At 31.9% G+C, this 27,895-nt stretch overlaps 2 protein-coding genes across 2 annotated transcripts; both read left to right on the top strand.

Annotated features, from left to right (window-relative positions):
- Positions 1-575: 575 nt before the first annotated feature.
- On the top strand, positions 576-6,989 carry LOC132725633 (chordin-like). The gene is made up of 6 exons (XM_060710806.1): positions 576-713; positions 1,315-1,447; positions 2,037-2,123; positions 3,470-3,602; positions 6,278-6,370; positions 6,855-6,989. Exons 1-5 carry the CDS (start codon positions 639-641, stop codon positions 6,303-6,305), a joined length of 456 nt encoding a protein of 151 aa, XP_060566789.1. The 5' UTR covers positions 576-638; the 3' UTR covers positions 6,306-6,370; positions 6,855-6,989.
- On the top strand, positions 6,309-27,708 carry LOC132725630 (chordin-like). Its single transcript, XM_060710799.1, has 18 exons — positions 6,309-6,317; positions 6,855-6,996; positions 9,254-9,385; positions 10,588-10,664; positions 10,999-11,137; positions 12,176-12,261; positions 13,185-13,316; positions 14,395-14,539; positions 14,924-15,108; positions 16,822-16,935; positions 17,582-17,767; positions 20,654-20,747; positions 21,142-21,278; positions 21,672-21,780; positions 22,946-23,011; positions 25,594-25,691; positions 26,333-26,426; positions 27,415-27,708. Exons 1-18 carry the CDS (start codon positions 6,309-6,311, stop codon positions 27,462-27,464), a joined length of 1,995 nt encoding a protein of 664 aa, XP_060566782.1. The 3' UTR covers positions 27,465-27,708.
- The last annotated feature ends 187 nt before the right edge of the window (positions 27,709-27,895 follow it).

Below are 27,895 nucleotides of genomic sequence, written 5' to 3'. Positions count from 1 at the left end.
TCTTGCTCTATCATACTTACTCGACATTCATACTCTCTTTATATCATACAAACACGAGACTCGTAATCTTTCATACTAAATCGACATTCATAATCTATTTATATCAGACTAATACGAGTGTCATACTAACACCACATTCATACTCTATCATACCAACTCGACATTCATATTCTATCTATATCATACTCACACGAAACTCGTACTCTCTTATACTAACACGACATTCATACCCTATTTATATCATACTAACACGACACTCGTACTCTATCAAACTAACACGACATTCATACTCTATTTCTATCATACTAACACGACATTCATACTCTATTTCTATCATACTAACACAACACTCATACTCTATCATACTAACTAGACAATTATACTATATTTATATCATACTAACACGACATTCATACTCTATTTCTATCATACTAACACAACACTCATACTCTATCATACTAACTAGACAATTATACTCTATTTCTATCATACTAACACGACATTCATACTCTATTTCTTTCATACTAACACAACATTCATACTCTATCATACTAACTCGACAATCATACTATATTTATATCATACTAACACGACAAACATACTGTATTTCAGGCTGTTGGCTGGGTAGTCAGTTTTATATGGTCGGTGATAGATGGAACCCTTTCATCAGTCCACATGGTTTAATGGTGTGTGTTAAATGCCAGTGTGCTCAGGTACAGTATAGTTGTCAATTTGTTGTAAATATGTTCAGGTACAGACATACTAGCTTGTCCCTGATTATCAGTGTTCTCAGGCACCTACTTGTTAACTTGTCAATTTATTGTCAATGTGTTGAGGTACAGACTCATGAAGTTATCGGTTTGTATGTATTCAGACAAAGAATTATTAAGTATTTAAGATTTTAAATCAATATGTAATTGTTACATCTCATGTATCTGCTGTGTGATACTAAGCACTAGGTATAGCATATGTGAACCTTTCGTGAACACTACATATAGTAAATGCTCCCTTTTATTAAACTGCATGTATATAAAACGATATAAACGCTCTGTTAATATTTATTCACAGTTGGCATGAATGTATTTCAATTAGAGCATTATAAATATTATAAATCATAAACATATACATGTAATAATCTTCAGGTGTGTTTAAATATATGTTTATGTCTCAAAAGTAATACATATATGATTTTGTATTCTTAGTTTCACACTAAAAACAAAAGATCAAATCGTATTACACTATTTCATAAGACCATGAAATTTGTATTGACGAAATCAAAACTAAGAAAAATGTTTTTGTTTTTTTTATGTCCAGGTTGTAAAACATCATCGTGTTCAGTTAGAAGGAAAAGTTGTTTGTACAAATATCAAGAGAGATTGTCCAAAACCAAATTGTGCAAAGCCAATTCTTAGACCCAATACGTGCTGTAAAATATGTCGAGGACAAGGTAAATAAATGACACTTGTTAAAGGTCCACCTCTCCTTAGAGGGCCAGGTAAATAACACTTGTTAAAGATAAACCTTGACAAGGTAAACTATAGACTATAGGTGCACTTCTTATTCGAGGACATGGTAAACAACACTCATTAAAGGTTAACCTCTCTTTAGAGAACATGTTAAACAACGTTCATTAAAAGTACATCACTTATTATATAGAGGACATGGTAAACAACACGCATTAAAGGTACACCTCTCATTAAAGGACATGGTAAACAACACTCATTAAATGTACACCTCTGATTAGAGGACATGGTAAACAACACGCATTAGATATAAACCTCTTATTAGATGAGATGGTAAACAACACTCATTAAATGTACAACTCTACATAGAGGTGGTATTTGTATCCTTTTAAACCAAATATTACGTTGTGTTTTATAATTAACATTTTTCGTATTAAAATCATTGAGAAATTCAAACTATGAGGGGTTTTCTTGTCAGTTTTCGAGCTTTGTATATTGATCAGCATATATTTCATTTTGAACACTTCTAAAAAGAAATACTTGACTTATCAAACTAAATAATTTATATTTTAGACACATCATTCGAGGATCAGTTTGATACAATAGGTAATGGTGGACAGCCTTATCCTAGACATGAAGACAGCGATGTTCCTGAGAAAGGTAGAAAACAAACAAACAAGGCATCACAATGTCTTAAAAAACTGAAGAATGTAAATGCAGATATAATGTATATATGTGTGATTGTTTATCTGATCATCTTTATATCTTTATATCTTTATATCTTTATATCTTTATATCTTTATATCTTTATATCTTTATATCTTTATATCTTTATCAAATGACAATCTGTCTCAGATATAATTCCAAAAAGAAATAAGATTTAATAAAAATCTGTTGTATAATATATATGTATATCCTCTGTGTTTGCTGAGTAGTAAAAAATCATGCATTTTTCTACCTGAAGGCATGTATTGAAATATTATATATTCTGGAAGATAAATTAAAAAATAACACAAATGGCATTAGTAATTATAAGTTCTATTAAAACGAAATTTTTCATTCAATCTCTAAATAAAATTTTGTCTATAATCAAAATTATAACAAATATATGCTTTAAATACCCAAAACATAAATTAATATACATTTTCAATCAAACAATGTTTAATATAAAGTGGGGCGTGTCGTCAAGGACGAATCTTCAGTGCGGCGAATCGTCATGGAGCGAGTCGTTATGAGGCGAAACGTCAGTGGGGCGAATCGTTATATTACCTTCATACAACCTTATTTGTATCTCTTCTAATATGAACGCATTTTTAACAAAGCACATTGTGCCAAACAACAACATTTTTACTGTAGCAGAAAACTTTAGTATTGTAAAATACACTGGCTAACAATTTTTAGTAGTATTAACTCTTACAGAACCCGTAAAGAGAGTTTTATTTGATAATACGTTACGTTAAGCGCTTTGTCGATCCTTTTATACTTTGTTTTTTTCTCTAAAAACATCTGATAATATTTGATATTTTTTTACATTTCTATTTCTTGCCAGTTATAAATTCAGCCTTGCGGATCGGGTTATATATACGAACAACCGTTTATATAGGGCCATATAGCCTGTCAAAATCTTAATAACTAAAATTTTATTCATTTATAAATTCAGGTATATATTCAGTTTTATTTTCTAATATTTATTATAATTATACGTAAGATGAAATATTTCATTATATTTAAAAGTGTCAAAAACTGTAATTAGCAAAAATTAAAATAATATTACGTTTACAGTTTAGGGTTTTTCGTGTAGAAAATTAAATCATTGTTTTGTCATGTAAAAATTTCCCATGAAAGTTGGTTTAATGTTTCAACCACTGATTTTAATTATAGCCAATGAATAGCTATCTCATTCATAACAAAACGTGTGATTATTTCCTATAAAAGGCTATTTTGTTGAAAAAAATGTTTGGAATATTATTAAAAATCTTAATTATCTTTTATTTTTTCTGTTACAGATATGACTGCTCTATTAGTTGGTGGTGGCAGACAGAATCACGGGGCACGTGTTGTTCGGACACGTGCGGTTGCTATGATACATTTGACTAATATAACTGAGGATTCATTTAATTACGCAGTAAGATATTCAAGGTAGGAATATTTAAATATATAACCCGCGTCACGACAAAACCAACATAGTGCGTTTGCGACCAGCATGGATCCAGACCAGCCTGCTCATCCGCGCAGTGTGATCAGGATCCATGCTGTTCGCGAACTGTTTCTAAACTTGTAATAGGGTTGGTAAGAACAGCATGGATCCTGATCAGACTGCGCAGATGAGCAGGCTAGAAGACTTGTAGAAGTTTTAAGGCCCTACATGTCATGATATATAAAATGATAAAAGTAAAAACCTAGTGCTATATGCCAATTGTATGATTACCTTATGTCTTCTATAAAGATAATTCGTTATTATACAGTTATTTCACTTGTATCAATTGAACAGTCGAAACTCAAGATCAGAAATGGCATTTAGAACTGTTGCCATAGGATATTTCTTGGCTAATGATATAAAATTTAATAACAAATATGATACCAGATATTTTCAAAGTCTAATAAAATAAAAGCGGTAAAAGTGTTTTATATTCTCAAGATTAACCATCACTTTTTAGAAAATGTAGGCAATTTTTGAAAACAGCCCCACGTTTTGGTATAGTTTAGGGATATTTTAAATAAGGCTCTCAAAGTAGGAAACAGGGCAAAACAAGTGTTTGAAATGGGTGGGGTAGGTTGAAATGAATGACTTACACTTGTTTTGATCATACAATATCCACAATGTCTGTTATTGTAACTCCCAAAGTTTGTTCAAGTCACATATCTTGTTTTAAAGCTACTCGATGATTCTGTCGGCGTTTAAATTTCGTTCAAAACATATAGATATATCTACGCTTCAAACCCAAAATATATAGAATTTATACAGAAATTCATGCTGGGACTTTAAAAAATGTCATTTAAGCGTGATTTGAGTACATAAAATCATTTAATATTTTGTCAAAATTTTGCCTGAGTATCCCTTTAACAATGATAAATAAACAATATTTTTCATTACGATGGTATTATAGATTATTTAGAGTTTCCTCATTTCCTAAAAGAGCCTTTTCAATAGCCCAGCTTTATATTAGAAAAAGTACACATAACTCGTAAACCGAACAGTAAATTTTGTTTGTGGGCATACATGTGTCTTTTAAAGCATGTAGCGAACGTATGTTGTCAATTTTACAGTTCCTGTAGTGGGGGTAGGGCGGTTATACTTTTACAGGACCCTTGATAGAAAATAATAGTTATTCTATTCAATTCTGTATCAGCATTTTGAGACAAAATTTCGTTGTTTTTTATGAACACTATTTATATATATTTCCTTTTAAGTTAAGTTTATCTTTGAATAATCTAGCTGTTGATACTGGACATTATTCTAGAAACAATTTGAAAATGAGCGATGTTGTGTACTTGTGTATACCAGTTGTACGTAAATATAAGAAGAAAAAAAATATATTTCTATAAAAGACCAACCGCTATTAAGCTAACAAAAAATGTTAGTTATGTAAATTGGATTCACTGTTTGTTAAATTACCTGACAAAATAATTTTACATGTTTATGTAAAATGAATGACAAAATGGAAGTTTACGTCACCAAAAATATTGTCTATCTGTTTGTCTTAACGTCCAAATTCTGAAGAAAATTTGATTGAAATCGTTCTAATCACACAAGAAAACGGAACCACCTACATTGTTTATTCCAAAATTAACATGATACCATCACAACACTAGGGACTATCATACCTCATTTGTAGAGAATTCCCTTAAATACATACGGTTCATTTCATTTCTTTTGGTTTATTAATAATGAAATGAATATACGCCATTCTGATTGTGTTCAATTCTGGCTTTATTTATTTATTTATCTAATTAATTATTAAATCATTATTTATTTATGTATTCATTCATTCATTCATTCATTCATTTTATTCTATTCAGATTGCTTTCAATTCTGATACAAGAACTGTAAATCTATTAAATTAAATTACTTTGCTTTCATAATACCAAATACAAGTGTGTTTGTATCTTTATATTAGAATATCATAATGACAGGGAAAAAACAAGAAAAAGAATAAAAAACGAGCAACAAATTAAAAATTCTTGAAGAAAAACCATACATTTAAACTTCTCTAAACATTATAAAAATGGCACGAATGAAAATCTCTTGAAGCTTAATTTGTCACGCTTTGAAAATAAAAGCTTGCTTTTTGTAATCATAGTTTTATTTTCTATCAGTGTAATGAATGGTTTCCACCACCGGTGTTGTTTTTTAACTATTATTTTCAATTATCTTTTAGACAATATCTCTCGTATTTTTTTCTACAAGGATGATTTCAGTAAATTAGATTTTCACGAGGGATTGTCACGTGTAGTTTTTTTCCTTACTAATTAAGTTGCAATGACAATTTATAAAGAGGCCATTACACGAAGAAATATTGAAAGATAAAACAGAATTCAAGAACTTGAACGACTGGTCTCATTGTATAAACTGTGATTAATTCAATTCCAAAGGTTACAACAGTTTACTGCTAGATGTACTTTGTTGTCACTAGTTACTAAACAGTTGAACGTAATACGTTTGAAATATGAAATATCTGAGTATATTTTTTCACAAAAAATGTTATTAACCAGTTGATCTTTGTGATTTTTTTTAACGTTTATAATATTAATTTTCATTTCTAATCATGATTTAACGGTTCATTTAAATGTATATTCTCATTTATGTCTCACAGATTAAAGGAACCGTGTATCTATATATAACGGATGAGTATGGTAACACGGTGATAGAACGTCAACTTCCGCCGCAGACATCAAGGACCGGTGTGGTATGATTCTATCTACATAACTTATTTATTCCCACCTCTTTTTAACTGCTGAAATCTTATACATTGTACAGTGTAATTCTTAAAGCAGACCCTAAAATTGTGCAGACTTAAAAACAGTTTAGTATATTATAATGTGGCAAATACTGTTCAAAGATGAATACCGTTTGGTTGCCTGTAAAAAAAGAAAACTTTCCCTATATATAGCTATACTTTATACATAGAAAACAATTTTATTTTGAGAGAATTACAAATATAGTTCGGCTAAAGTTTTGCGCTTGGAAATTTCAAAAGTTTACATTTGTGTAAATGTATGCCTATAATTCTGATGCCTCAGCCCTTAAAGCAAGCCCTTAATCACAAGGAGTGTCATAGTAAGTTGATATGTAAAAATAGTCAAAACAGTAAACGGTATATAATAATTTTTATTTCTGTAAATCATTTATCATTTATTTATTGTTTTATATTTTTATCATATCTACAACAGTTCTACGATAAAATTGAAGCTATACCAAAGAACTATGTTAGATATATATTACAAAATACTGCATACGTCACACTGACCACATCGAGGTACAAAAAAGGGGAGATATTCGGATTACTTCGGACAAATACAATAGCTGCCATTGGTTTGTACTAAACTTAAGTATATCACATCTCATACTAAATCAAAATCTTTATGGAAATTTCGTATAAATGTAAATGAATGAGATAAATGTAGATTATATTAAGTACCAAAGCATTAAATGATGGTCAATCAGATACCATGCTGAAATATTAGATATCCTATAACCAATAAACTGACTGTCCTGACTGGTTCACTTACCTATTATAAAAGTTTCCCGACTGGTTCACTTACATGTTATAGATGTTTCCCGACTGGTTCACTTTCCTATTATAAATGTTTCCCGACTGGTTCACTTACATATTATAAATGTTTCCTGACTGGTTCACTTACATATTATATATGTTTCCGACTGGTTCACTTACCTATTTAAATGTTTCCCGACTGGTTCACTTACATATGATAGATGTTTCCCGACTGGTTCACTTACCTATTATAGATCTTTCCCGACTGGTTCACTTACATATTATAGATCTTTCCCGACTGGTTCACTTACTTATTTTAAATGTTTTTCGACTGGTTCACTTGCCTATAATAGATGTTTCCCGACTGGTTCACTTACATATTATAGATGCTTCTCGACTGGTTCACTTACTTATTATAAATATTTCCCGACTGGTTCACTAACATATGATTAAATCTTTCCCTACTGGTTCACTAACCTATTACAGAACTTTCCCGACTGGTTCAGTTACATATTATAGATGTTTCCTGACTGGTTCACGTACCTATAAAAAATATTTCCCGACTGGTTCACTTACATATGATAGGTGTTTCCCGACTGGTTCACTTACTTATTATAGACCTTTCCCGACTTGTTCACTTACATATTATAGATCTTTCCCGACTGGTTCACTTACTTATTTTAAATGTTTTTCGACTGGTTCACTTGCCTGTAATAGATGTTTCCCGACTGGTTCACTTACATATTAAAGATGCTTCTCGACTGGTTCACTTACTTATTATAAATATTTCCCGACTGGTTCACTAACATATGATTAAATCTTTCCCTACTGGTTCACTAACCTATTACAGAACTTTCCCGACTGGTTCTGTTACATATTATAGATGTTTTCCGACTGGTTTACTTACTTATTTTATATGTTTATTGAATGGTTCACTTACATATTATAGATGTTTCCCGACTGGTTCACTGACCTATTATAGATGTTTTCCGACTGGTTTACTTACTTATTTTATATGTTTCCCGACTGTTTCACTTACATAATAAATTATAGATGTTTTCCGACTGGTTTACTTACTTATTTTATATGTTTATCGAATGGTTCACTGACCTATTATAGATGTTTCCCGACTGGTTCACTTACATATTATAGATGATTCCCGACTGGTTCACTTACATATTATAGATGTTTCCCGACTGGTTCACTGACCTACTATAGATGTTTCCCGACTGGTTCACTTACCTATTTAAATGTTTTCCGACTGGTTCACGTACTTATAATAAATGTTTCTCGACTGGTTCACTGACCTATTATAGATGTTTCCCGACTGGTTCACTTACATATTATAGATGTTTTCCGACTGGTTTACTTACCTTTTTTATGTTTATCGACTGGTTCACTGACCTATTATAGATGTTTCCCGACTGGTTCACTTACCTATTATGACAGTTTTCCCGACTGGTTTACTTGTCTATTATAAGTGTTTCCCGACTGGTACACTTACTAATTATAAATGTTTCCCGACTGGTTCACTTACATAAAATAGATGTGTGTCCTGACTGGTTCACTTACCTATCATTAATGTTTCCTGACTGGTTCACTTAACTTTAAGTTATGTTTTCCTAACGGGTACACTACATGTTATAAATGTTTAAACATGAAAACGACGATGACAAATTCGGTAGGTCTATTTAACCTATCAACCCTGTGTAATCTTCCTCCAGCAATTTGTGGAATACTTGACTTCCACTTTCCTATTAGAACATAATCCATGTCTGTTTTATTGTATGAGCACTTTTGTTCAGTGAATTAACGGCACCAGTTTCCTGTTCTCTTGTTTGTTGATAAGAATGTTTTAAATAACGTACATTTACAAAAAATATTACTAAATTTGTATTTGAATTACTATTTGTAAAACTTTTTGAATTACTATTTATATTATCATTATTATTATTATTATTATTAATATTATTATTATTATTATTATTTGAATTACTAATAAAATTACTATTTTAATTAATAATTCTATTACATTTTCTATTACTATTTCAGTGGTATTACTTTTTTGTATTTTAGCATCGTTTGAAGCCCTATTGAATCCACCGGATAGATCTGGAATTGGCGCTCTGGTCACCATGTTTTATGATGTAACAACCAAAATGACGTCATACGTTATACAAGTTGACGGTTATCGTCATTCTAAAATGAGTAAGAATATGTTATAGAAAACCCACTGTGTCCAAACGCCTAAAGTTTAAAATTTACAATATCGTAGTTAGGTAGGTAGATTAGTAGGTAAGTATAGGTAGGCAGACAGGCAGAGACAGACAGGCAGGTAGGTAGGAAGGTAGTCAGACAGGCGGGCAGGTAGGTAGGCAGGCAAGTAGGTATGTTAGTAGGTAACATAGACAGGCAGGCAGGAAGGTAGGCAGACAGGCAGGTAGTTAGGTAGACAGGCAGCTAGGTAGATAGTTAGGCAGGTTGGTTGGCAGGCAGGCAGTTAGGTAGGTAGGTAGGCAGGCAGGTAGGTGACAAAGATATTTTGCAGCACAACGAATAGATATGCAAAAGATGGCAAAGAAATCTGCTCAGACTTAAACCGAAAATGATAAATTTGCGGGATTATTTTCCCGATTCTATGTTAAAGCGATTAAACGCTTTTCTTTTTGAGTCATTTTTCATAAATCAGAAAACTGATAGGAAAATACGGACTGAGAAAACGTTCTGAAATTTTGCACACAAGTTTTTTGTTTAAACCATCATCAAATTCTACGATAATCACACAAAACATGATAATATAGTCATGTCATGGCTACACGGATCTCAGTGGTGTCCCTATCATAATTGTTCAAGAATATTTAACATTTGCTCGTGTTCTTGTGAAATATTTTTGTTTCTTATAGTGCATTTCACATTGTATTACAATATCCATTTCGTTGGCAATGTTTTATGTCTACTTACAAAAACTTAGGAAAACTAAAATGCGTACATTATACTTGAGAAACGAATACATTTTGATTTCTTTAACAAATGCAAAAATGACTATTATAACGTTTAAAAATTCGTTTTTGAGCATGTAAGACGCTTGTAACCTGAAAAATGTAGCACCAAATGTTAACAAAAATGCCATAAAAGAAGTAAAATGTAAACAATGCAAAATATTAAATCATTCTAAGTGTACTTATTACCAAAAGAAGCAACAACAAAAATGATGGTTCAGGTAACTGGCCAATGATCAACTTTTTGGAATATGTAAGAGTAAATCAAAAATAAAAATTTTTTAAAGCATTTTGGGCATACTGAAAATAACCTTTGAAAATTTGCTTGTCTTAAATTATCGTCAACGTATTGAATGTATTAGTTACGTAGTTATTCTTTATTAATGATCTAATTTCTATCTTTAATGCTAGTTTCAGAGGAGTACTTTGTGACGTTTGAAAAGGACACAGAAATAATTCATCAGCATGTTTTAAGAACTTCACACCAGGTCGGTAATTACAATTTCTCTAAAACTTCACTGTATTCTAAAATAAGCATATATGCTAAATTGGTAAACTTTCTATTAAGACTACTTTAATTTCTAAGAAAAGTTAAAGTTCTCAAAAACATACTTTAAAGTCAAATTTGGCGAACATTATACATACTTGAAGTGCATTTCTAAATGTGTACTTCCCGAAATATCTGTTGACAAGGGAAATATAAAATTGTTTACATTTAAACGTGACAATTAACTTTTCCTGTTATCCTACTTAGTTACTTTGCATGATAAAATATGATCTACATTTATTTCAAAGTACATCATTTGTTCACTTTATTTCAAGAAATACCAGATGGTTGGAAAGGTAAGCGTTAACGGTAAAATGTCCAAGCAAATAGCGCGCGGAAGGTTACATGTAAGAGTGACGTCAAGAACTGGTGAGACGATGATTGGTGTACTCAGACCGAGGCTGTTACGTACAGGTAATATGTTTATCCACAAATAGTAATATTTAAATATCCCAGCCTGCATAGATCAATTGGTTAGAGTGTAAGACTTGTAATCTCGACATTTTGGGTTCGATTCCCGGGCTGGCCTACTAAATTTACTAAACATTCTCTCGGATGAGACTTTAAAGGGAGACACAGGCAAAATTTTTATTTCTAAGTTTTGGATTTTTCATTCATTATTCTGTTAATGCCACCGAAGTGAATACATTAGGCAGTCAAAAGAACAAAACTTTTCTCCGTATAAAAAATAAAATGGTGGTTTCCTAACTTGACCCGCGTGGGTCAGGTTAGAGCACTAGGATTTCACAAAAGTTGTCACGGTGAACTCTGGAAACGTTTGAGAACATGTCAAATGAATGACTTAGACTTGTTTCAATCTTACAATATCCACAATATCTTTATTTTAACTTCAAGGGTTTATTCAAGTGACATGACTTGTTTTAAAACTATTTGGTGATTTTATTGACGTCTAAATTTTAATCAATAAAATAGATATATTTATGCTTCAAACCCAAAATATGTAGAATTTAAACAGAAATTCATGCTGGAACTTTAAGAAATGTCATTTTAGCGTTATTTGAGTACATAAGATCATTTGGATAGTTTTGTCATTATTTTGCCTAAATATCCCTTTAAAAAGTGGCCCTATTTATAAATGCATAAGCACTTTTAACAGCTAAAGAAGTTTGTTTCTGTATATTGCACTATCCTCCAAAATCTAAAATGACATGTACTTCTCCAGCACTATCCTATATGGGCAACCGGTGTCGAGTATAAACTATCGCGCACACACGCACACATAAATATTTACTAGCACCATCTGGTTAGCTCAGTTGATAGAGCGTTGGTCTGTACATCGGGAAACAGGGTTCGATTTCCGGACGTAATATTATATCAGTTATTAATTAAGTTGTTAAATTATTTATATCTGTAAACATAGTACAACTCTTTTTTAAATATTGGAAAACTAGAAACTATAAGGTAAATGTAAAGTTAATGTCTTTGTTACAGGAATGATAGCTACATATACATCTACAGATATCAGCACTGGTTATGTTTTAATGTCACTAGAAGATAATGGAAGTCTAAAATACAAGGTAATTACTTCTTCGCCACTTTGAAAATGTGTTGTATCGTATCCAAACACGGGGAGAGTGTGTACATATCATGTAAGTGTTACCGTAACACGGGGAGAGTGTGAACATTCAACGTTATATCATGTAAGTGTAACCGCAACACGGAGAGAGTGTGAACATATCATGTAAGTGAAACCGCAACACGGGGAGAGTGTGAACATAGCATGTAAGTGTAACCGCAACACGGGGAGAGTGTGAACATATCATGTTAGTGTTATCGCAACACGGGGAGAGTGTGAACATTCAACGTTATATCATGTAAGTGTAACCGCAACACGGAGAGATTGTGAACATATCATGTAAGTGTAACCGCAACACGGGGAGAGTGTGAACATATCATGTAAGTGTAACCGCAACACGGGGAAAGTGTGAAAACTTCATGTTAGTGTTACCGCAAACATGGAGTGTGTGAACATTTCATGTTAGTGTTACCACAGCAAGGGGAAAGTGTTTACACATCATGTTACTGTTACCGCAACACGGGAAGAATGTGAATATATTATATAAGTTTAAGCCAACACAGGGATAGAGTGAACATACCGTGTATATGTGTGATCATGTCATGTTTTAGTTGATAATGCTGTCATACCATCTTTGTGTTACCGCAACTCTAATGAATTCAATGTCGTCAGATAAAATGCATGTTTGTTTTCATTATTTAGGCAAACAAAAGTTTAAACTATTCTTGTTTTACTTATCTAAACCAATGAGTGTAAAATATACAAAAGAAATATTACTCTTATTGTTCAAAAATACACGCGGTCTTTTAAATTCAGCGTTGACGAACTTTTTTTGTAAATAAGCGAAAGTTCCATTAACCTAAAATGACAACAACTTCCTAAGTAATCTCACTTTATAAAAGAAAACGATGATAAACTTTTCAGGTTTCACTTAATTTACAACATACTGCTTCCATTAGTGTAGCAATACAGCGGCATATAAAAAGTAGCAGTGAATGGAGAGATTTCGCCACGATTTTACAGAAGATAGAAGCCTATAAGAAGCCTCCATTTCAAGTATGACATGTTTTAATGCAGTAAAGTTTTGTTTTATATTAGATGCGGTTTTTCAGTTTGAATAAATGGCCACGACTCGCACAGTATTTGCTCGCAGAAGTACAGATAGATTACGGCATGGTGTAGCCTTTTGTTTACCTCTCAATTAAAATGATCAATTTATTTAGTCTATATACCACAAACATACTTGTAGATCTAGTATTTAACAACTTGTTGATGTTTGTATGTAAAACACTGAACTTGTAGATCTAGTATTTAACAACTTGTTAATGTTTGTATGTAAAACAATGAAAAACAACTTTAAAGTACAGCACTGTATTGAACATGGCAATATTTAATGTATATGAATGCTTTTAAGTGCTATCATTTGTCTCTGAAAATTTCCCGAATCACTTGAAGCAGGACTAAATACTCTTATAGTCTAGTGACATTTATACCAATTATATCTTTTAATTGTGAAATTACCCGGTCATTGATCTGTTGATAACAATCTTTTTTCTACTGTATCAATGAAATCTTTGATAGAAAACAAACAAGTAATAGAAAGAGCACCGAAACACGAGGCTATCTGATTTGTACGAGGGGGCGTAGCCCCCGAGTATTAATCAGATTGCCGAGTGTTTTGGTGTTCTTTCTCTTTTGTATCATAGTCAAACATAAAAACACGTTCCTTGTTGTCACAATATGAAACCCCAGAAAAAAGTAACCAATGAACGAGCATCTGAATATCATATTTCTGTCGCGTTTCCTTTCTCTGCCGTCACAATAAGTAAACCCCAGCAAAAATGAACCAATCAATGGGCGTGCTCAGGAGTGCGGGTAACTAATACCTGCACTCCAGTTAACGCACTGTGCATGTATATGTATACGATTTAACTCTGACGCATTTTCAACAGAAAGGTCCCCAAACTATGATACAAATTTGTCATATAAACCTGTATTTTAGATACTATGAATCGTATTTCGTATAGATCTATGTACAAACTTTTTGAAAGTTTGTATTTTGTTTAGAGTATAAATATTATTATGTTATAAACTTAATAGAAAAACGCATGTAAAAATGTACATGTATTTGTAGGAAAGTGGGCTGTTTAAAAAGTTACGAGCACGAGACATTGTGCTGATTCAGAACTCAGCTGTTCGTATCAAAATAGTAATAAATGATGAGGAAATGTATGCTAGATTCTATCTGCTGAAAACGACTACAGACTTCATGTTTACAGGTATGCTAAAATTACTAGATTTCTAGATCTCAATTGTTTCTTTCATGAGAGAAAAGGTTTTTATGGCATGATGGTTAGCGTCTATATATAACTATAGGTTTAGTAAGAACATTATACTTACAAAGCTAGATTGTATACATAGATCTAGACCTATAAATTGTTAGTGTGTGTTTTACTAGAGACATTGTCGGTCTATGTCATAGGCTGAGAAAAATGTGCAGCATGACCGAGACTCGAACCCGGGACCCTCGGAATACCGTACTACTGCGCTTACCGGTCGCCTACACATCTTCTCCCCTAAATAGTGAACAGTTCTGAACCGTGACATCTATAGTTATTTGATTGATTTGTTACGACGATGATATGTTTTTACTTTCAATTCAGCTTCAGATATAACATTAAAGTCGGCATATTGTGAATCACCAGCGTTTGTGTTTTATGATGTCACCAAAAATTGTTCAAGTTTGGATTATTACGTCATTGCGACGGGTGCCCGTGACGATAGCCTTGATATGACATTTACCATAGAGACAAAAAACGCGGGAACATTAGTTAGAAAACTGGCAGAGGTAAACGTTTACATTTATACATATTAATTAAAAACAAACAGTCTTACATACAGTTTTACAAGTCTCTTAAAAAAGCAAAGATTTTATTTAAAAATATATAATCAGGCAAATAAATCACTTATGATCTTGGTTTTCAATGATGACAAGAAATTATACAGGTACTAGTCCCTACATGACATTTTAATATCTAATATAAATGTTTGTCGTGGATTTTTCTTATTCATAGTTGTTTATGTTTTTGAAAGTTTGTTGCGTTTTATAACTATTTCCTAAATGTAAGTTCATAGAATACATCTCTGGAAATATGCGTTTACCGGAAAAATGGCACGTGGTACAAAGGTTAAAACGCTAGCCATTAAAATAAGTTGTTGTCTTCTCCAAGTTACTGGAGACATTTCGTGCGCCAGGAAATCTAATTAACAAGAACTTCTCTAGTTCTTCCTTTCATTAACTTTGTAATTGGCTTAATTATAGATTTCTTTCTTCATAGTTACAGATTTTATGGGAAATAAAATCCACTTTTCCTATGCTCAACCAAGTTTTTAAAAGTTTAGTCTTTTATTTATCATAAACAAGAAAACGAACATTTTAATACACTTAGAGATAAAACTTTTTTGTCAACAAACTTTATTATACAGACAAGCGTCTTTAATGTTGTTCGATTAAATAGATGGAAGATAGAGTGTCGATACGACACTTTATTTTATGAATAATTTGAATTGAATTTTATTATGCTAGCCTCTGGCGGGCTTAATGTTACTTCATTCAACGAGTTCAATAAAGACAGTACTGAAGCTGCATAAATATGATATAACACATTACGCTTATATCACATACCAAAAGTAAAAAGTGTCTACTGAAAAAAAATGTTCATTGACGCTTTGATAGTGTAACGTTAACATTGAGTGGTTTATCTAGCGTCATTTTGCGTAATTGACGTCATATATGGCGTGCCAAACGTTTTATATAAATAACGCGATTAAGAGATCATAGAAATGTCGTTAAACATGGTATGAACTATTTACAATACAGCATCACAGGAATAATGGCTTCAAAAATAAACGAATTTATAATATTTCCATTCAGAATATTTATGACTTGATTTAAAGAGAAATCAAACGAGGCATAAAATAGATTCAATCCTCAGTGTTGTGAAGGTATTTAATGTGTCAATTCTTCCATGAAATCGTTTGAAAATCTACGCAAGTATAAGGGGGAAATTATAACATTATATTAGATGTATTTGAACACTAGGGACTAAACATTTTATCTTTATAACATTTTATTATAATAACTGTATTCAAGTTAGTTCACATATTCTGTTCACACATTAATCTGAAATGTAATTTGTTTTATTCACGGGTATAACCTCAACAAAGGTACAACTATAACAATTGTCCGGTCTTTTTCAGATACATTTTATTTTTTGTTCTCCCATGACACCGTGAACGTTTGATCTCTGGTGTCAAATAAAACAACATTTGCACGGTGTGTTAGAATCATTTTACAATGCCGGAAATTACTTCCCAGGGATAATAATTAATGATTATTCATAAAGCAGACGATATAAATTGTAATGGTCATTAACCAGAACGGGCTTTATCAAACAAACGGGATTGTTTTTTCATGGAATAAAATACGGCAACCTATCATATCAAATGTATGAAATATGTTTTTAATCAACGGTTCATTTGTTTTTTGCTGTATTTGTAGCCATTGGGAACAATTACTGGGATTGGAGATAGCGTGTTTAGAGATATAAATCATGGGAGAGCCATGGTAAACCTGAGAGTGTCCGATGATGTGTGTGAACAATACCAGGGACAAGTTAGTAATTGACCCACTATCATCAAACATCCAGTGTTGATATTGAACAATAATTATTATCTTATCATATCAGTGCCGTAACTTTATCGAAATAATGTAACATTTATATTTGCATTGTACTTTGTAAAAAGACTTATGTTTTGCCCCCATACACTCGTATTTAAACATTTGTTTTGTATTTGCAAAGTATACTTGTTCAACTTGTGCATACTTCTACACAACTTGACTTAGTTTTGGGGATTTAAGAAATACGTACAGTGCTTGTCATCAGGGCAGACTCAAAATGTCCATCATTATGTATTTATTGTTTTATTTTTCTGGTTTTCAAAACACTCAATCAGTGGCCTGCTAGTCGCAACTGTTTCTGTCCATTCAACCAGTGCAGCTGGCATATTCCTATACCGTGATGATAATGGTCGTCACTCTTTGCTACCCAGTCCATACTTATTTTAACATTCTCCCTAAATTACTAATGGTTTTGTCCAGATTTAAAGATTTTCTAGCCCAATTAAGATTTTTTGCGTGGTAAGGGCTAATCATTAAATGAAAACACGACATCGATTGATTCTGATATTTAATGTATACTATAAATCAAAATGAGAATTGGGATCTAAGAGATAACACTTGTGTTTATATATACTGTTAGTTACAACTGAGAAACAATTGTTGGTTAAAACAATTTACAACAACAACAGCAACGAATTCGGAGGAAAATGAGCTAGAAGTTGGCGGTGTTGATAATTTTAGATGTTATTATGAAGGACAGTTCTATGCGCATGCGCGGTCTTGGATTCCAGCAGACGATAATCCATGCGTAACTTGCAGATGTAACGTAAGCATTATACCTGTTTATTATATTATATAAAAATACTATTTAAAATGTGTTTTTCAAATTCATATCGTTATTAAAGTGAAATTGTCCATAATGGAAAATATCCAGTACCCTAAATAATTATGTTGATCATACGTTACAAAAACAACTTAGAAACGAATCAAATGTTGATGTTGTTGGTATTGGGTACATGGGCCGATATAACATACCGATAAATAGAATATTCAAAATATTCTAGAACAAAATATTATTTCCCACTATGTTAATGTTCATACTCAATCACTCAATCAAGTAGACCAATATTTTTTGTTCGAGAAATATCTTTTTAGAATGTCCAAATGATACATTGCTATTGTTTTTGTCAATATTTTAAACATTTGCTCATTGTAGACCAATCGACTTTAATGTGTAGATCTATAAAACAATTAAATAAGTCAGGATCATAAACAATAATAGCATCACTACATCTTAATTTTACAAGTCTTAATGAAACTTAAAAATATACATTGTTATAGAGGCTATAGCATTCAATTTATTAACATACATAAATCGTTGTAATACAACATATGTAGATGTAAGTAATAAAAACCTATCGGTAAGACTACCCATTATGAATTAACCCCGCGTATATATATACATGTATAGGTCACAATTTTATAAATATGTTACACTAAAGTCGAAACGAATCTTTACATTGTCGAAGTATATTTTTTTAATATCAACATTTACATTTTTTTCAATGCTCCGCTTATGTTTAGATGTGTTAAATGTATCTGTTTATATAAAACATACAGGTTCATTATAAGCTCAGAGTTTTATAAATATCTTAATGTATTTGTTTCATTTTCTTTTACTGGGTAATGGTAGTTATATTGTATCTAGAAATATGTGACGTGTAGCAAGTAATGTACACACATGTTGGTCGTTATTTTTTTTATACTCGGAATTTTTGTCACGAAATTCGTGTTATTATATGGCTTTGAGATTAAAAAGTTTAAAATGGAGTACGACTGCAGATGCCAAGAAAATGTTTGAATTTAAGAATGAATTCATTACAATCTTACATGATAAAAACGAATCTTTAATTTGAAAAGACTTCAGGAAATGCTTCCGGTACTTAAAGTTAGTGTCATATTAGTAACAAAGAATTTAGAGATGTGTTTTTGCTGAATTTAGAGGGAAAACACGAAAAGAACATTTCCGGAGATTGCCATGAGCAACCTAAGTTCATTACTTCATATGCAAACTATCTGTAATGGCTTTGAATCTTATAAATTAGTTTAAACGGAGAAAATTAAATTTACTAAATAATGAAAGAATTTGCATTCTTCTTGATTATCTCTGGAAGTTCACTTTTTTAATTTAATTATTTGCAACATTGAAAAAATGTCAAATCAAAGTCAAATAAGAGAATTACCCTAAATGGTGTTTTTCTGTGAAGATTTAGTCGTAGCAAATATAGCGTTATACTGCTGATTTTAGTTCAAGTCAGATCACGTGACTGAGTGAACGAATATGAACACTGCCTAGCTGAATTGGCACAGACTAATTTTTGTTTTTTTAGCCGAGCCTTTAAAGACTTAAATTAACATGACGAGGTCACAATGATTTCAACTACTTTATTTTGAAATTAACAGTTTCTGAAAACAAAATTGTATAATTTGTACTTTTAGATAACTATAATGAAAATTGAAAATGCATCAGTTTTATATCCTCAAAACTATCCTTTAGGGCTCATTATGGTTTTTTTTTGTTTTTTTTCTTTTTCAAAAAGGAGCATTTTTTAAAAGCCATATGCCAATACATCACGCGAAAGAAAATGACTAAGTGTATAACATTGAAATTGCATTCGTTTAGAGGGCATTTGAAGGTATTTGACCTGAAAATGAAATTAAGAAATTAAAAGAGAATACGAAAGTTTGACACCCGAACAAGGTGTCTGCACGGTTTTGGTTATTTTCTCATATTTGGATATGGATTTGATATATAGAATTAGATGCGAGAATTCGCACAGAAATAACTCAATGACGATTTATTCTAAAAGTAGCCCTTTATAGTACACACATTAAACACAGTGAAGGTATAAAAACGTTTTATGATGCCTTTACATTGATATCTATTTAGAAAATGTAAGTCTGATATATTTAGTTTCATGAATCACCCTCAGTTTTATCAGATCCCTCATCAATACATATTGAAATATAGACTAGAGAGGTTCTTGACATGTTTTTGTTTCATTGAATTGAAATTTACAGAAAGAAACGCATATTAAAATTGCAAACATGTTAATAGAATATTAACCTGCGACACAAGTGTCTGATATTATATAAAATTTATCAGACTCTTCACTACTAGTCGTCAGTTTACCACGTTATAAAATACAAACATTTATTTTCATGTAAAAAGTCTAGCTATCAATCAAAGATAATAAAGGCATCAAAAATAATAAACTGTTGAAAAACGTCGACATTGTCTTATTATAGAAGAGGCATAAAATTTCCTTTATTTATTTATTTATTTTAATTTATTTATTTATTTATTTATTTATTTATTTATTTATTTATTTATTTATTTATTTATTTATTATCAAAGGATACAAACAAAGTTTTCATCTATTGTTTTTATGGTAGACAATGTACCAATTAGAAAAGTTGTAACATAATAGAAAATTATATAATAGAATAGAGAGAACTGGAGTAATACATAATATTATACAATATTTTGAAGGAAAAATATCCCTACGTCATTTTACACGTGCTAAGTATGCATCAGGCAATGTCGATTTTTAAACATTGTCTTAAACGACCAAAGTAAAGGTAGCAGCATCCTCGTTTTCATTTATTTTATGTATAATTTACGTGTATAATATGTTTATGTAAATTACAGAGAGGTAACGTTTATTGTGACAGATTACTCTGCCCGCCCACGTCATGTCAATATCCAATCAAACAGGAAGGGGAGTGCTGTCCTGTCTGTAATGGTGAGTTTCTTTATCAATCTTTACTTAAAACATTCAAACTTTGTACTTTTTTAAGATTTCATCATTAAAATATAATTCAAAGGAACATTTTAATGTACATTCAATGTACGAAAACTGCAGTAACTATTGTTTATTTTATAGTCAATAAATTAGACAATATTGAAAACTGTAAAGTGTAGTGGGTTGACTAGGGGAAGTAATCAAATAAAGTCGTGTATTAAAAATTTGGAGAGAGTTACATGTTCCTGAAAATGATGATGTCCATAATTCAATAATTTATTGTTCAGTTAGCAGTCTTTGTGATCCCTTACCCTTTAACAAGATTTGTTTTAAATAAAGTACTCTGTTTTATGTTAATGTACCATTTTCTTATTTTCATATGAATTTATCTAAGACGACAACGATACTGAGAAGAAACATTCGGGAAGTTGCTATTTTGAAGGCGACAAACGGTGGCACCCGGCTGGATCATTTTGGCATCCGTATGTTCCACCATTTGGATACTCAAAATGTGCGATATGTACATGTATAGTAAGTAACTGAAATAATTATTTTGATTTAGATTAGAGACTAGTTATATATATAGGAAGTTACCATGTGTTTGTATTTTAAATGGCAGACATGTTATAGCTGATACTGTGAGTTATTTAACAAAAATAGCTGACATTATTTTGTATTTATCAGATCTTTTATTGATAAAAAGATCTTGTCTAATCCAGTACTGTGTATTATACAAAATGTTGTAATGATTAATTGTAAAAAAATCATCCAAATGATAACAGTGTATTTGTTATCAGACATTAACACCAGGGCTTTAAAATGAGAGTAAAAATTCAATTTGATAGTCATGATAATTTCAATATGTTAATGTTAAACCCATGGATCATATTTTCTACCTAAAACAGTAATAGTTTATGTTTTCAGCAATTAACGCTAGAAGTAAATTGTACAAGAGCACCATGTCCGGAATTGAAATGTCCGAAACATGAGCGAGTAAGAGTGAATACCGACGACTGTTGTCAAACGTGTAAAGGTATATTGTTGTTTCTAATTGTTATCTTACACTTATTTTTATATAGTTTTTAAACTAAACATTTGGATTTAAATACTTTATATATAGCTATATACTGGGATAAACAATCAAGAAGGTCACAATTTCTCCATATTTTTACGTTATCAATTAACAGACGCTGAGAAATACAGTAAAAACTCGCTAATGAGACCAATGAAGGGACTTTACAAATCTGGTCTTAATAGCGGGTTGGTCTCATTAATGAGTTTGGTCAAACAGAAAGCCGGGCAATATATTAAGGGATACCATGTACTGTACACATGTTTAATTCTGGGCTAACCTATTTCAAATGAGAAGATATAAAGCATACACTATTATTTTCTTTTACTTTTTAACATAATTAAAATTTTAAACTTCTTTAGAGGTACAAAATGTATTATGAATGTCTTTAAACACAAACATATTTTTACATTCTTGTTAAAAGAATGACATGACTTACTCAATTAAATCACCATTTTACTACAAAGCACACCGAACAATTAACCTTTAATTATTTTCACAGTTTTCATTGCCGATAACAACTTCAAAAACCTAATCGTATCATGTTTATGTTTGTTTAAAATTATTGAACGAAAGAGATAATGATAGCAGCAACACCTCTAAAAAACTTATTGAAAGTTTTCTGTTCAATATTTTGTTGTTTTAATCCTCCAGTTATGACATTAAAGGTGTGAAATTAAGAAATTATCGACAATATTATTGATCATTTACGGGTTGGATACAAAGTAACCTTGACCTCTGCCGTAAATTGGATGTCGTTAAATGTCGTAAAACTAGGACAACTGTTGTTTACATCACGTGTCAAAAAGATTTCAGCAATATACATGCCTGTCAATATCAAGGTGAGAAAGTGCCTGCGGTCGTATTTATGGGTTTCCAAATGTACAGAATTTACGAAATGGGACTGAATTTACTGGTCGTATTACGGAATAACGGGGTGGTCTCAAAATCGGGGTTAGCGACCATTAAAATAAAGAATAAAAAAATCGGGTCTTTAAAAAATCGTTCGTATTAGCGGGTTGGTCTCGAAAACGGGGTGGTCGTAAAGCGGGTTTTTACTGTATTTCCTTATTCTGTGTAATATTTGTTTTGAATAAAAAGAAAACTTTTGGCGATTTATTTTTAGGTATTAATAATGTTGCTTCTGGTTTTGAAGACATTTTAATGACGACAAAAATAAAAGGCAAAGAAGGTGGGTATATTTTTTACATTATTGTAATTTTACTAATAGTAAAGTATATTAATACACGCATAAAGTAGTTTATTTAGATCTATATCATAAATACATTAAGTAAAATACTCTGTACGTAAAATCTATTTTCATTCACATAAACTTAAATCGTCTGTACATTAAGTTGTTTCTCGTTCACATAAACTTATATCATCTGTACATTAAATTGATTGAACTTCACATAAACTTATATTATCTGTACATTATATTGATTGTCATTCACATAAACTTAAATTCTCTGTACATTATATTGAGTGCCCTGCATACCACGTCGATTATGCAGCAGATTTACTTGACTTTTCTTCATGTTAACGTTATTGTAAATTTGTAATGTACATTATTTGATTGGCCTTCACATTAGCTTGATATCCTGTACACGGACATGTTTGTACAGCACATTGTGGTGTAGCCATCAAGCACATTACACTAGTCGTCTTGCACATTACACTAGTCGTCTTGCACATTACACTAGTCGTCTTGCACATTACACAAGTCGTCTTGCACATTACACTAGTCGTCTTGCACATTACACTAGTCGTTTTGCACATTACATTAGTCGTCATACACATTACACTAGTTGTCATACACATTACACAAGTCGTCTTGCACATTACACTAGTCGTTTTGCACATTACATTAGTCGTCATACACTTTACACTAGTTGTCATACACATTACACTAGTCGTCATACACATTACACTGGTTGTCATACACATTACACAAGTCGTCATACACATTACACTAGTTGTCATACACATTACACTAGTTGTCATACACATTACACTAGTTGTCATACACATTACACTGGTTGTCATACACATTACACTGGTTGTCATACACATTACACTGGTTGTCATACACATTACACTGGTTGTCTTGCACATTACACTAGTTGTCATACACATTATACTAGTCGTCATACACATTACACTAGTTGTCATACACATTACACTGGTTGTCTTGCACATTACACTAGTCGTCTTGCACATTACACTAGTTGTCATACACATTACACTAGTTGTCATACACATTACACTAGTCGTCATACACATTACACAAGTCGTCATAACATTACACTAGTCGTCATACACATTACACTAGTAATCATACATATTACACTAGTTGTCATACACATTACACTGGTTGTCTTGCACATTACACTAGTTGTCATACACATTACACTGGTTGTCATACACATTACACTGTATGTCATACACATTACACTGGTTGTCATACACATTACACTGGTTGTCATACACATTACACTAGCCGTCATACACATTACACTAGCCGTCATACACATTACACTAGCCGTCATACACATTACACTAGCCGTCATACACATTACACTAGCCGTCATACACATCACTAGCCGTCATACACATTACACTAGTTGTCATGCACATTACACTAGCCGTCATACACATTACACTAGCCGTCAAACACATTACACTAGTCATCATACACATTACACTAGCCGTCATACACATTACACTAGTCGTCATACACATTACACTAGCCGTCATACACATAACACTAGCCGTTCATACACATTACACTAGCCGTCATACACATTACACTAGTCCTCATACACATTACACTAGCCGTCATACACATTACACTAGCCGTCATACACATTACACTAGTCATCATACACATTACACTAGCCGTCATGCACATTACACTAGTCATCATACACATTACACTAGCCGTCATACACATTACACTAGCCGTCATGCACATTACACTAGTCATCATACACATTACACTAGCCGTCATACACATTACACTAGCCGTCATACACATTACACTAGTCATCATACACATAACACTAGCCGTCATACACATTACACTAGCCGTCATACACATTACACTAGCCGTCATACACATTACACTAGCCGTCATACACATTACACTAGCCGTCATGCACATTACACTAGTCGTCATACACTTTACACTAGCCGTCATACACATTACAATAGCCGTCATGCAAATTACACTAGCCGTCATGCACATTACACTAGCCGTCATGCACATTACACTAGCCGTCAAGCACACTACTCTAGCCGTCATACACATTACACTAGCCGTCATACACATTACACTAGCCGTCATACACATTACACTAGCCGTTCATGCACATTACACTAGCCGTCAAGCACACTTCTCTAGCCGTCATACACATTACACTAGCCGTCATACACATTTCACTAGCCGTCATACACATTACACTAGCCTTCATACACATTACACTAGCCGTCATACACATTACACTAGGCGTCAAACACATTACACTAGCCGTCATACACATTACACTAGCCGTCATACACATTACACTAGCCGTCATACACATTACACTAGCCGTCATACACATTACACTAGCCGTCATACACATTACACTAACCGTCATACACATATCACTTGCCGTCAAACACATTACACTAGCCGTCATGCACATTACACTAGCCGTCATACACATTACACTAGCCGTCATACACCTAACATCTTTTTGATACCCTGCATATTATAATTATATATTGCAGCTTGTACGTTTGGAGACAGTATATATCAGCATGGCGACAAATGGCACCCATCTTTGCAACCGTTTGGAGAGATGAAATGTTATACATGTTCATGCAAAGTAATATTTAAGTGTACTATTATATTTTACCAGTAAACATAATCTTTATTAAAATATATTTTCTACTACCCTAATAACATATATTTTACACTCACGGATATGATTATTCTACCGCCGCATATATAATCTACACTAACGTATATAAACGTATATAACATATGTAAATCAGTCAATTAATTTATTCAATTCATCAGTAATTAATGGCGCAAAAATTACAGTACGTTTATTGTGTCGTTACGTACAATCTTTATTTACAGATGTGCCAGATCGTATGGTGGCATATTTCTGCCACCAGAAAACCATATAACTAACTAGTTAATTAAGAGTTTAACTAGTTGCGTATCTAGTTAACCACTTAATTAACTAGTTAGTTATGTGGTTGACTAGTTCCGTTACTAGTTATTTTTTTCAATAAATAAAAGATCATAACGGGAAATAAATACATGTTATTGCCTCCAACTGCCATCCTTTTATTATTTTACCAGCTTGATATTAAGTGGTTAACTAGTTACGTAACAAGGTAACCTCTTAATTAACTAGTTAGTTATATGGTTATAAGATCGACATAGGAATTACCTTAAGATAATCAACCTTTAGTCACAGTTATAATTATAAAGTAATCTACCCATCATACATTCTAGAATGGAAAAGCTCGATGTAGAAAACAAAGATGTCAACCTTTAGATTGTAAACAACAATACAGACCGTCAGGAGAATGTTGTCCTATATGTACAGGTATATAACATATTAACTTATCCGTACAGGTGTATAACACCTTAACTTATATAACAACTTATATGAACAGGCATAAAGCTTCTTAACTTATCTGTACATATATATATTATTAGTTATAAACATCGTTGACAGGTTATATGGCCCTATATAAACGGCTATTTGTAAAGATAACCCGAGCCGTAAGGCGAGGGTTATATTGCAAACAGCCGTTTATATACGGCCATATAACCTGTCAACAATCTTTATAACGAATTTATAATACAGCAAGCATCATTTTTTTGAGAAAAAAGTAAGATTTGTTCATGAATCAACAGCAGCCGTGTATATAAAACCATATAAACGTCACGATTATCCAATGAAAAATGACGTTACAAACGTGCAGTATTATAAAACATCTTAACTTATCTGTACACTTATATAACATCTCGACTTATCTGTTCACTCAAGATATATAACATTTTAACTAAGTACACCTATAAAGATGTACTATGCTCATCCTTAAGTAAAGTAATTTAATCACGAATATTTATTGCAAATCTTACAAAATATTTTTGATCTGAATGAAGAAACTATGTGTGGGAAGCAGTGTTCCCTATTACACGTCAATCAAAGTTGTCAGTTTCTTAATATAAAGAGTTCCTCTACTTTATGTAATGTATAGAGTTTCTGTAATATATAAAGTTTCTGTAATGTAGAGTTTCTGTAAAATATAGAGTTTATATAATATATATAGTTTTCTGTTATTTATAGAGGTTTTTAATGTAAAGTGGTTCTGTAATTTAAAGCGTTTCTCTAATGTAAAGCGTTTCTGTAATTTAAAGAGTTTCTGTAATATATAGAGTTTTTGTAATGTGATATATTTCCGTTTTTTTTGTACATGAAGCAGTTTGAATGTTTCACATATCATGTTTATGACTTTTTTTACAGATTTTTATTTGCAAATCTTCTATGGAAATGGCAATAACATTATTGTTGTTTCTGGTTTCAGAGAAAAACTTGAGATCAAGGAAGAGGGGCAGCAATGAATTATTAAATTGAGATATGTTATCCTATAACCATGTTTTGTTCGTATTTATTTGTTGTTACTTGTTTTAGATATGATAACTATGCCAAATGTTTTTACAACATTTCATATTTTTAAACCATTATTTGTCATTTATTTATATTTGTTATATTGTTGAAAGATATATTTTTACTATCCATTATACCTGTATACTTTGTAAATAAGTAAAACATGCATTGTGTAGGAGTTTGATATGCAAAAACTCTGAGTTCATGAACCATGGGAAGTGACGTATTCTGTGAGGTGAAATTAGGACAGTGTTTTTTACTGTGAGGTGACATTAGTTGTGGTATATGATAGAATTGTTAGGTGTACAATAGTACACTACCGTGTACACTTGAACGGTTATGTTATGAGTTAGGGTGTACAGTACGATATGGTACACACCAGTACGATGTGGTATACA

Source organism: Ruditapes philippinarum, unplaced genomic scaffold (genome assembly GCF_026571515.1).
Source record: "Ruditapes philippinarum isolate M1 unplaced genomic scaffold, ASM2657151v2 ctg3299_1_1_1_1, whole genome shotgun sequence".
In the NCBI taxonomy this organism is placed as follows: domain Eukaryota; kingdom Metazoa; phylum Mollusca; class Bivalvia; order Venerida; family Veneridae; genus Ruditapes; species Ruditapes philippinarum.
Note: the sequence above shows the minus strand (reverse complement) of the source record. Positions and strands in the feature narration are given on the sequence as shown.